Raw genomic sequence first — 12,365 nt, forward strand, 5'->3', positions numbered from 1 at the left:
ATTAGCAGCTCGACAGGAACTTTAGCGGTTGAATGAGGTCGGAGTAAAAAAACCAACAGGACGGTACATCTCCAGGAATAGGGGTTGGGGACCTCTGCTTTAAAGATTCGTTTTTTTGGATTGGATTGGATTTTCAATTCTAAGAGTTTCGAGAACACCTTCCCTTTCAGTTACCAGCAGCGATCGCTACGTCGGCGTCAGAATGCTCGGTCGAGAACTTTCAAACGGAATGCTTTGAATACGACACCGTAACGGGTTAAAACACGTTCGGGGGCGAACGCTTGGCGCCGTTTTTTTGCGAGCGGGTGATGTAATCGCTGCAGCACGCCAGGGGAGCGTGTGCACCGCTGTGCCTCGGCGGTTAATGCCCGGCGGAGACAACCGCGTTACATACGAGCCCCATCCCGGCCACACGCGTGCGAGCCCATTAGAACGTGTCTCTATCCGTCCCGAAACAGAAACAGATAGCCTCAGCAAATTTTCTATACATTTTTTTTGGGACAGTGGGCCGCTTCTTTTCCTCGAAACTTCCGAGAGAGAACGCCAAAAATCCCTTCCCGGTGCAGCCGTCGGGACGCTGCCTACCTCACGCTGAACCTCAAGCGGTCAGCCCGGCTGCTTTCGGCTCTTCTGATTGGCTGTTCACCGACAGCCGAGCAGCATTCTGCATGCAGAACTCAGGGTTGGGCGGGAGGGGAGAGAGTCCCAGACTACATCCCCCCTCTGACACTCAAAGAGTACAGAAGTCTGGGGGGGGGGGACTTTCTCAGTTGACCTACTGTCTGGCCACAGCTGTTCTGGCCTTAGAGTAGGGGGTCAGGACTGGATGGGAGAGGAGCATTAGAGTGTGCACCTCAGTGCAGCTGATCATGTTCCCAGCACGAAGGGTGGGGTGGGGGCACAAAGGCTCTGGTTACAGGTAATGTGGCTGTATGGGGGGGGTGTGTGTGTGTGTGTGTGTGTGTGTGTGTGTGTGTGCGTGTGGGGGGGGGGGCTGCCTCGAGGATGTGTCACCCGCTGCGTTTCAGAGGATTACATCATCGAGTCATTAGGGCCAGGCTGTCAAGGGATCACTGGGGAGAGCATCTCTCTCTCATATACACACCCACATACATTCTCATTATCACACACTCTCTCTTTCTCACACACACACACACACACACACTCTCTCTCTCATTCTCAGACACATTCTCACTCATATACACACACCCATCTCTCTCTCTCTCTCTCTCACACACACACACACACACACACACACACACACACACACACACACACACACACCAAACACACACACACAATCCAGCTAATTGTACAAAACCTTGACTTCATACAGACCATAACAAGTTCACAAGCAGCTAGGCAGTTACGAAAAACGACTGGTCTCACAGCCCTGACCCCTGACCGTGATTTGACCCAGTGACCCCTGCAGCAGTGCTCTATTTTCAGGAGGAGAGGGTCACCCTGGGTTTAGGGCAGGCTTGTGGGGCAGCGTGGCCCTCTGAGGACCGCTGGCAGGTGCACAGGAAAGAGAGACGGGAAAGTGCATGACTACTGAGGACATCCTGAGCCAACCACCGCAGACAACGCATAAAAAGAACATAAATATGGGTAGGGGACCGCTGTGTGTGTGTGTGTGTGTGTGTGTGTGTGTGTGCCTGCTTTTTATCTGCTTTATCCCGTATGGGGGGGGGGGGGGGGCTTTCATTAACACTGTCCCTAACATGAGCGCAAGCAAAGGCGCCAGACTGCTCCCGAGATCACATCACAGGATACACACAATTACACACGCACACACATCTGAGAGCAGAGACACAGCCAACCACAGACAGCAACAAACAGAAACTGCGCACTAAATTAAGGGTTGGGGTTGAAGGTGAAGGACAGAGCCAAATATCTGACCCCCAATTTCTGTTTGCAGAATGTATAACTACAAATTGGCTAGTTAAAATAAAGAATTATCTCGCTTCAAGGTAGCTAGATAAATAGTGAGCAAGCTATTAACAGGTTCTGATGGTTAGCTCATTGGCTAACAAAATAGTAAGAAGAATATACCTTATCCTAGATTATTAACCTTTGTCATAAGCTATTTGCAACACACCAAACACTCTTGAATACTATAACATATTACCATATTGAAAGGTCTAGGCTATCATCAGAGAACATGTATAAAGTATATGACAATTTGGCAAGAGAATGGTGAGTATACAAGCAAATTAACCAGAAACTCTAACGCTGAAGCTCTCTCATTAGTAAGCTGCACATGTAGCTGAAAAAATATGCAGCTAAACTGGCTGCTGCCAATTCCGCCGCCGACAGACTGTCGTTGGCTTTTTTTTGTCTGGCCAAATCTGACGCGCGTCCAATAAATAGAGACGCGGCTGTGGCCCAGTAAGCTCACTGGCTTCCAGAGGATGAAATTAAAACCCATTAACAATTTCAACCCTGAAACTGCAGCGCGGAGGAATGCTCAGTTATTATTAACAGCGGCGCATCGGTGTCTCCGCGCCGACGCGGTTCAAAGCAGTCTAGTCAAAAATAGACGGGAGACGCATTCCAACTGCCGTCACGGAGAATGTCAGAGAGCGCGCAAATTCGCTGCGGCGCGTAGGCGGGGGTGCGCTGGAATACCTGTTTATGGAACGCAGCGTGGGGGGGTAAAACTCCAGAGGTGCGCTCCCCATTCGCTAAAGGGGTTTGCTCGAACCCAGTGACTCAATTATCCAGTTAATTTCGCCAAAGGAGTTTTTTTTTTTTTTTTTTAAACAACATAGCTTTTCAGGCCAAGCTTTTCGGAACGTGGAAAATGTTTTCTAATCAGTTTCGTTGGGTGGTTGGCGAACTTGGCGTCCCTCTTTCTGGCAGGTTGCTACACGGCTCGGGTCTCAGAGATACCGGGAGTTGGAAGGATGATGTGGCGGGGGGGAGGGGCACTCTCTCTCTCCCTCTCTCTGTGGAGGGAGGTGCGCAGCAGCGCAGGTGAACGGAGGAGGGAATTGTGCCAGTACCACTCCAGCAGGAAACCCCCTCCAGACAGCAGTAAAAACCGTGATTCACTCTGAGTCAAAGGAAAACAGCCCCTCTGACAACACCATGTACGTCTTTCTCGCTGCAACCGAGTAACGCGCTAAAACAACATCTCCCACCTGTTTTTAAAAATAGCTTTGAAAAGGACATCTAATCGCGTGGGCTACAGGGTAAATCACATCTGAAAAATAAAGCCTTGTTCTTTGGTTGAGAAAAGACCTCATGATTCGAAAAACTATTCTAAATTCAGTTGTATCTTGTATGAAAGGCTTTCTTTTAAAAAGGGACATCGATGATTACATTTTTAAAAATTAGCGATTAGCATAGATTTAGCACATATCGGTCGACCAGAGAAAACCAGTAGGTAGGGATGGAGCTTTATTTAGTGTGCTAGAGTCTAGACCTAATCCCATGTCAACAGCTGCCTTGACTTCATGCATACCATGTAACGTACGCCTTATTTACCCCTGAATATGTCATGAAAGAGCGAGCCGTGGCAACCACATTATGCAAGCGACTGATGTGGTGTTCCCCCAAAACCTCTCAATACCCAACCTGCTGACCTCACTTCCCACCCCCACCCCCACCCCCACCAGAGGCCTGTGCCTAGTCTTCTCTCTCTTTGTCTCTCCCTCTTTCCAAAAAAAGATCACTAGCCCGTTTGTTTATTTACTTAAAAGGCGACTGCTATTAAGTGTGTTTAAAAAAAGAATCCGGCAGATTGGGTTTTTACGAGGCTCCCAGAATGCACCGCGCAGCAGTAGAACGCACACAGTGGGTTTTCCGTTGCTCAGTTTCCGTGGTGTGCGGCTTCGCGGAACCTCGCGCCAGGACGATTCCCGCCACCTCAGCCGTTCCTGAGCTCGTTCCATGGCGGAGAGAATACAACTGGGCAAGGTCACATCAGGACAGTGCACAGAGTCCACAAATAACAGCGAACGCATCGTACCTTGCGGGCTTTTAAAGGCAAACCACACCCGGGAAAAGGTGTTGGCTTAATTAGGGCAGTGGGGTCACCTGTTTGCGCCTTTCTGACCAAGGGATCACATTTAACGGTACATGAAATAGGCCAATTTCACTGGATAAGACACGTTATGCTCAAGTGTGCAATGACGAACTGTGGGCTAGTGAGAAATTTGAGTAATCTAGTTCAGTTAAATTGCATAAGGCAATGGTCAAGTCTCTTGCATAATGCCATGCCTGCATGTTAAATAAATATCATGCAATCGTGTGGAACACAGCTGCCAAGGACAGAAAAACAATCAAACAATAAAGTATTATTGTATTATATTGTATGCAAGAAAAGTATTTTTAGATTTGTACCCAAAATCTCTGGTAATGCACAGTGGAGGTAGGGTTGGGTACCAAAACCCGGAACCTCTATGGCACCAGTTTCCATATAACCACTACTTAACGGACCAAATTGCAATGCAGATTTCAGCCTCTCATTTCGGTGCCACACACCTTCACTAGCCGGTGTAACGTTTGAGTCAGGTACTGTTAAGGTAAGATAGCTAATGCTAAAATCAGTCAAAAAAACCTCAAACAAAACCTTATAACCTCATGTAGTCTACTGTAAACGATGACATAAAACCACTGAATTATTTAATTTCTTTACATTTGCAATTAAAAGATGTTCTGTAATGTTATTTACTCTATATTTTGAAGAAGGCATGGGTTCAGGCAGTGTTTCAGGCACCGGTACTGTTCTAAAAGTATCGTTTTACCGTTGGTATCGACAAAATGATAAACGATACCCATCCCTAGGTGGCACTGGGGCGTATGAACAGGCGATGGATGATGCATTTGGGCACAGGGCCCAGGATGCTGTGCCAACACAAGGGACCAGAGCAGGGGCGACTGTGAGGGTGCTCACGGCTCCGAAACCCTGATCCTCACCGCGTACCGCCTGCGAGTGATTCAGGGCTGGGTGTGCCCGCCCCGCTCCGATAACGATCCTCCTGCCGTCCTCTTCCCTGTGTGTGTGTGTGTGTGTGTGAGTGTGTGTGAGTGTGTGTGAGAGTGTGTGAGTGTGTGTGAGAGTGTGTGTGTGTGTGTGTGTGTGAGTGTGTGTGTGTGTGTGAGTGTGTGTGTGAGTGTGAGTGTGAGTGTGTGTGTGCGTGTGCGTGAGAGTGTGTGTGTGTGAGAGAGTGTGTGTGAGTGTGTGTGTGTGTGTGAGTGTGTGTGTAGACGAGTGTGTGTGTGTGTACACGAGTGTGTGTGTGTGTACACAAGTGTGTGTGTGTGCACACGAGTGTGTGTGTGTGCACACGAGTGTGTGTGTGTGCACACGAGTGTGTGTGTGTGTGTCTGTGTGTGTGTACGAGAGTGTGCATATGTGTGTGTGCAAGTGTGTGTGTACGAGAGTGTGTGTGTGTGTGTGTGTACGAGAGTGTGTGTATTTGAGTGCGCGCAAGTGTGTGTGTGTGCGCACAAGTGCATGTGTGTGTGTGTGTGTGTGTGTGTGTGCGTGCGTGTATGTATGTGAGTGTGTGTATGAGTGTGTGTACGAGTGTGTGTACCAGAGTGTGTGTGTGTGAGTATGTGTGTTTGCGTGCGAGTGTGTGTGTGCGCGAGTTTGTGTGTGTGTGTGTACCGGTAAAACCCAAAGACTCTGAAAGGGCTCCAAGAGCAAACTGGTGATTCATCAATCAGGTATGGAACTTAAAACTTCTCACTACAAAAATCAACATTTACACCTGCACTTCCTAAACCACCCCCAACTCAGCCTTGGAGGACTGGCAAGTAGGTCCTTCAATCAGGTCAAGACAAGCAGCGCTTACCTGCACTGCGTGGAAGAGAAGAGGAGTAATTTTCACTAGGGCTCGACTCTAAATTCAGTCATTCCCAAAACATCAACCTGAAAAGCTATCATAAAAGTAAGGAATATTAACCAGACTTTGGCAGTCAGCCCACACCACAAACGTCTGTGGTTTGAACAAACAGAAAAGTGTGTCATTCAAACTATGAACGTACTGCAGCCACAGAGCAGGGCCAGATGCGACACTTCCTCATGGCTTTGTGCACGACGTCACGCGATAGCAGTTACACGCACTGTGCGAACAGAAGCAGAGGAGTAAAGCAGGAGAATGGTGGGGAGAGAGCGCGAGTCCCTGTTGTAACACACACACACACCTGTATCACATGCCCTATAGCTGAGAACATGGCTCCTTGAAACACCGACCGCACTGGTCACAAAATCCCATCCTAATGGCTGAGGTAAATGACATCATGTCACTTGTCCAGGTCCACTTCTGACTTGTACAAAGAGGAGAAGTCTAGAACGATGAATAAAGCAAATAAGCCGACAATGTCGTAAGGTGTGCACTTTGATTTGCACAGCACCTCCCAAAGGCTACAGCTAAAAACGTAATCTATTTTGCCATACCCTTTGTCACTCGTCACCAAAATCTCCCTTTTGGCCTACATGTCATATGGAGGACATTTTCATAGAGAATGTGACAAGTTCACTGAAATCAGCATGCATGCAAATCATGCAAGACAAACTCTAGTCGATAGGAATTTTAGAAGCAAAAAAACAAAAAAAACAATGCACGTGACGATAATATTATTAAGCAATAAAAAAAAATTAAAACTACAGACCACGGTAACAGTGGAGCTACTGCATTTCTAAAAATAAACTTGGATGAATAAAAAATGAAAGTGGCGACTAACTACAGTGGAGCTATTGTTTATTCAGCTGGGCTGCAAGCTCTGGAGGGTCACAGGTTCAAGGGGAGAGAAGGGGGGGGGGAGGGGGGCCCGGTTACACTGTCGACAGCTGACTCGCGACCGTCCCATTGTTGTGACTGTGCCAAGACACCATGGCAACCCATCAGTCCGGCCGACAAACATCCATAAATAATAACGAAAATAATACCAAAAAAAAAAAACCCCATTAAAAATGAGGTGTCAGCTACCCACATGTGAAAAGCCTCAGCCCTGACCTTGACACCTGGGTGTGACTCCACCCATGTCCACAGGCGGGAGAGAGTCCACATCTTCTGCCTTGAACTGCAGGACCCGAGAGCTCCCCTCCCTCTCACGAGGCTGAATTAGGTTGGGGAAAATCAAGTTTGCCCGTTTCTTTTCATTGAGAAAAAGGGGGAAACCCAGCCTAATTTCTCAGTCGGACAGCTGCTGCTTCCTGTCCCAATTAGGGGGAGGGCTGAGAGAGGACAATCCAGAGAGGCCAAACCGTAGCCTGAAGTTCACCGTGGCCAAAACCGAGATACTGCATTTCCCAGCAGAGTCCTCCCCTCTGCTCGACCTTTTGCTGACCCTGGAAGGTCACAGCACCACAGCGCTTGACCTCTTCACCGGCAAGGAATCTCAAGAGTGCTGCTGGATAACAAACCATGCCTCTCCCAGGACATCAGGGTGAAATGTTGGCCATGTAGATTCTTCCGTTACAACATTCAAAGAATATGCGTCTTCGCCAACTCCTACTCAGCCCGGTTCTTAGGTCATGTGCCGGTCTTTTTCCTCCCACCTGGTGTACCGCAACTCCCATCTTTGCTGGTCTTCTTGGTCTTCTACCATCAAACCTCTGCAGCTCATCCAGAATACTGCTCTACAGTTAATCTATGACCTCATCAAGTTCAGCCAAGACCCCCCATCTCATCTCCCATTGGCTAGTGATAGCAGTTAGGAGTGAAAACCGACAGAACGGTAGATCTCTAGGAGCAGGGTTGGGTAGCCTTGCTCTAGCTGTTGAATGAGGTGTGCTTTCTTTGGGTAGGAGTGAAAACCTACAGGACGGTAGATCTCCAGGAGCAGGGTTCGGCAGCCCTCCTCCACACCAATCAGTGGTCTAAATCCTGTGGACACCCGCCCACTGCAACCCATGAGCCTGATGGCTCCCGCCTGTTCAGGTCCTGGTGGTGGAATGAGCTTCTCAATGCAGCCGGACAGCAGAAACCCTGCTCATCATCTTTTCACACACCCACCTCTTCAGAGTGCCCCTGTTCTCCTTTAGCTGCATCATTCTTTTCTTGTTTGTTTAGCTAACTTTCCACTGATTGATTATTAATGTGCCTTCTTGGAGCTATCGCCCCCGTGTAATCCCGAGAACAGCACTGAAGTTCTCCAATTTTCTAAGCCGCTCTGCATGAGATTGCCCACTAAAGCGATTGTGATGTTAACTGCAATAAGAGGCTTGTGGTTTCACTGACGGCTTCAAGCGCCAGGCTAACCAAGACTCTGGCACATTATGGGGAAACGGAAGTCCGTTGCCCAATAATAAAAGTTCCGCCATCACTGCACAATAAAAACTGTACCTTTTTGTTTTATTTTTGTTTTTTTTTAAGTCAGAAAACTTCCAAGCCTCTGGTAGTGTCTATCAAAAGTTCGAGGCATTTGAGAATGAGCCTCTTACAGTTGTATAAGGACAACAAAAAGGCTCCGGCTTAATCTCACTTCAGTCATGGTAATATATCCCCTCATATTTTAAAACCGTTTGAAGACGGACTGAGGAAAAAGGAACTGTGCTAACACTTTGAAACCACAGAAAGGCAGGCAGAGGCAGAAAGAGAGACGGAGAGATAGAGAGATTATTATGCTATAGCTTACTCGTGGTCATTACCAAACTAATGTTTGAGACAGAGAAGAGAGAGAGGAGAGAGATAGACAGGGAGAGAGAGAAAGAAAGAGAGAGAGAGATGTAGCTCACAGCCTCTGAACGATTTTGGCAGTAAAAGAAGGCTCTCTCCAATGAAGGAGGTGTGTCGGTGGGGGAGGCGGGGGAAATGGAATGCTCTTTGCAACAGTCTGGCCCAGGACATTAATAAGCGCAGGGATCTCAACCTAAAGCACCATAATCCACCCATCTCACCTGTTATTCGGGGGGGGGGGGGGGGGGGGGGGGGGGGAGAACAGTGGCTTACGGAAACAGAGCTGTGCGCTGCCATCTGTAAAATGCAAAATATGCTAACAATCAGACTCCTTTCCAACTTCCTCAATAAACAGCAGCAGGAGAGGATATCTGAACAATAAGCGTTTCTCTTTTTCTCACCCTGCGAGCCTGCCTTTTACAGAGAATGATAAATCACAACCCTGTCACCTGTTGCTCCTCACCATCCACCTGGCCCCACCCACTGTCTGAGCTGACACCTCAGGACCAGCACCTAGCTGTGGGGCTCATTTCATTGCTGTGAATATAGACTATTTAATCATGTTGGTCATAAAAACCCATATCCTGATCTGGTCCAGTCCAGTTCCTCCCATGGTTTCTTCATAAGTACACCGAGGAGCTTTTCCTTGAAACTGTTGCCCGAGGCTTGCTCTTGTGTGGGTTTTGGCCAGGTTTTTCTGTAAAGCACGTTCTCACAATTGTTTGTGAAATGTGCTATCCAAATACATTTGGATTTCATCTGACAACTCTGCTAATCTGTACGGGTCATTGCCTTAATGACGCAATACGACAGTCTGGTAAAATGACTCACGTTATCATCATCAACACAGCACAGGGAGTATGACCTAAGACCTTAAAACTTATACACCTGTCAAAACCCCTACCCAATAACAGCACATTCAAAACATTCAAGACTCAATCTGTTAAGTGGTGCTATATGGCGGTTTCTGAAAACACAACGTATCAAAAACCAGCATCTGATGACAGATGAATGACTATCCCTGATGGTTCAATGGTAATGATACAAGACGTTCCTTTAATCTATAACTGATAATAAGTGACAAAATGATATTCAAGTTCAGAAGAGTTGTCCTTTTCGTTGATTCGCAATTCAAGCTCCCTCTCAGTGAAACTGACTGTTCCTGCTACATTCATGTAGTGTTGTCGTCGTGTGATTTCTCCGTGTATGTTATTGCGCCGTGCTGGTTTTATCCAACCGATATGCATTCCAAAAAAACGGCCTGAGAACACCAGACAACAATACGGTCTAAATATTCAAGGTATCTGCAGCAAAGCCAACAAGTATAGTTTGTGATTTGCACCACCAGTTAGATTGTCATTCTGAAATAATCTCGAGTCCAAGCTTCTTGTCAGTGAGTTACAGTACCGAACCCATTGGCATAAACGGCGTAATCGTTTATTGTAGTAAAACTCTTCGATGGTATATGCCACTATTGAACCTACGCACTTCAGGACAATGAAATCGAATCTAATCAGATTTTTATTTTGGACACCTGCAAAAGACGGCTGCAGTTAGGACCAAATACAGTAGTCTGCTGCACAAACTTTTTACATAGTAGTACATTGTCATTTCAAATGAAACATGCCAACCATATCTATTGATGTTTTGTCATCATTTTGGCTGAGAAATGTGACAAAAAAATACCCCTGATCTTTTTTCCATTTCCGTGTTCTTTTACAGCTGAAAAGCACGTCATGTCTCCATTCGCAAGAACTGTCAGCTTTCGGTGATGCAAGTCGAATAATTTCAAACTGTTAAAAGCATGGGATGTGTTTTAAGGGATATTACCGAAACCCAGAAAATGGGAACTATTTAGATTTTAAGCTGAATAGACAAGAACTTCACCTCAAAAATAGATGCGATTCAGTGGGCTACTTGTTACTCTGGAAACTATGTCCAACTAGTTACCTTGACATACTGGTAAACGTGAACACAACTAAGTTAGCCAGCAAAAAATTGTGACAAACAATAAGGCCGAGACAATTTATCTGTAACGAACTAAAAACACCGTTTCAGTCAAGTAAGGCGCTTAAAATGAGTAACATAAACGACTGATGTCTGCATACAGCTGGACTGTAGATAGACACGACCGCTCAACGCTATCCACAGTTCAGCGCATATAGCCTAAGGATGACTGTCGTACGTGTAAATTAAAGCACACATGAAAGATCGCAATTCGAATGAGGACTCCATACACTGATCATGCTAGCTACAAACGCAGCTTTCAAAATATGAAAACAGCAACGTTAGCCTGACTATTTAACACGAAACTGGACAGCTTGGACATCTTAGAATTCTGCCTATAATTAATTTGCCAAATAGCCTACCAAATCTACCCTGTCACCTAACATTAAGAATAATGAAACATAACACAGCCAAAGGTTTCTGGAGTTTTCCCAAAATAAATTTCACTGTAGATGATACTGTATGTCGTTCATTTTACCTTTCGCAGCGCTTGAACGAAGAGGCCTCGCCATTTATGACTGTTTTCTTCGCTGGAAAAGTCGTATATTTGTTGCGGCTGCATGGCTCGCGTTGCCGTGAACCGGGCTGGATTGTCCGCATCGGCCCCGAATAGTCCTTGTGGGTGCTGCTGGGACAATCAGTCCCAGCACTCTGCTAAAAAAACCTGGAACTCCACGAATACGACACCCGGGCGAATGAAGTCGTGGTGAAATCCAAGCACCAATTTCTTTATAAAAAAAAAAAGCAAATGCAACAATGTTCGTGTTTTTTTAATATTAAACAATATTTGTTATATCTGTATGAACTTCGGATTTAGTTCCCAAGCTATTTCCAACTTGTTAACAGCCAGCAAGCTAGTTAGCAGAAATGAGCTAAGCTTAGCTAGCTCTCGTTTTGCCTCTTCACTCGCCACCACTAGTTGGCAAGATAGCTATTCAAAAGGATTTGATTTATACAACATGCCACGCTTTGAAACAAAAAAATCGTAATTTTATTTGCGTAAAAATTGGTACCCGTTTATAGCTAGCTAACAGACTTTCACGCAACTGTTCTCCTGCGCGTCGATTACCCAGACACACACATATAGGCTAGTATCATATGTGTGCAGTAGCAAGCTAGCTATGTTGCTAGCTAGTTGTTTCTGTGGCCTTGGTGTTCACCAAGATGTAATGTGGAAGAAAATTCTTCATTCAGTTCCAGGGGAAGAGTTTCTTCGGCTCTGTTTATGTAAGCGACAGTCATCTTTTCCGCGTTGGACGATTGCGCACTCCAAGAAAACATCCAAGAACGTACTATGTATAATTTCTGCGGAGGTCCCCACCAATCAAGTGTGCGTTGTTTTTGTTGTCGTTTGCTCCTGTACTGGTCCGCCGCTTTTCTTCTTCTACTAAAGATATTTGCGGTGATATTGAATAAATGTAAGATTCGTTACTGCCACCTACGGTGGTGGAGCGCACAGTTTACATGCCGCCGGTGTTATTCAATGTTCGGTGGAAAATAAAACAGTTAACGTTATCGCGAGCAAGACAGCACCATTCACCGCTCTTCAAGCCTGAGTATCCACGTCTGAAATAATTCCGACCCCTTATTGCGTCCCGGTGTCGCCAGTTTGAACCCGTGCGTAACACGTAGAGGTTGAGCGGGGAGGGATCACAGCGGAGAGAGGGTGAAAAGATTCCAGTCGAATACATTCAAACACAACTCTCTTCTGCTCTGGCC

General features: G+C 46.4%; 1 protein-coding gene across 1 annotated transcript in view; it reads right to left on the minus strand.

Annotated features, from left to right (window-relative positions):
• The window catches only part of sos2 (son of sevenless homolog 2 (Drosophila)), a 43,264-nt gene extending 30,910 nt beyond the window's left edge, over nucleotides 1–12,354 (minus strand). The window contains exon 1 of the mRNA XM_061246681.1: nucleotides 11,125–12,354. Coding sequence (XP_061102665.1) covers nucleotides 11,125–11,208 — 84 coding nt within the window. The 5' untranslated portion in view covers nucleotides 11,209–12,354. The remainder of the gene's footprint in view (nucleotides 1–11,124) is intronic.
• Between the last annotated feature and the right edge of the window lie 11 nt (nucleotides 12,355–12,365).

Source organism: Conger conger, chromosome 1 (assembly GCF_963514075.1).
Source record: "Conger conger chromosome 1, fConCon1.1, whole genome shotgun sequence".
NCBI classification, from domain to species: Eukaryota; Metazoa; Chordata; class Actinopteri; order Anguilliformes; family Congridae; genus Conger; species Conger conger.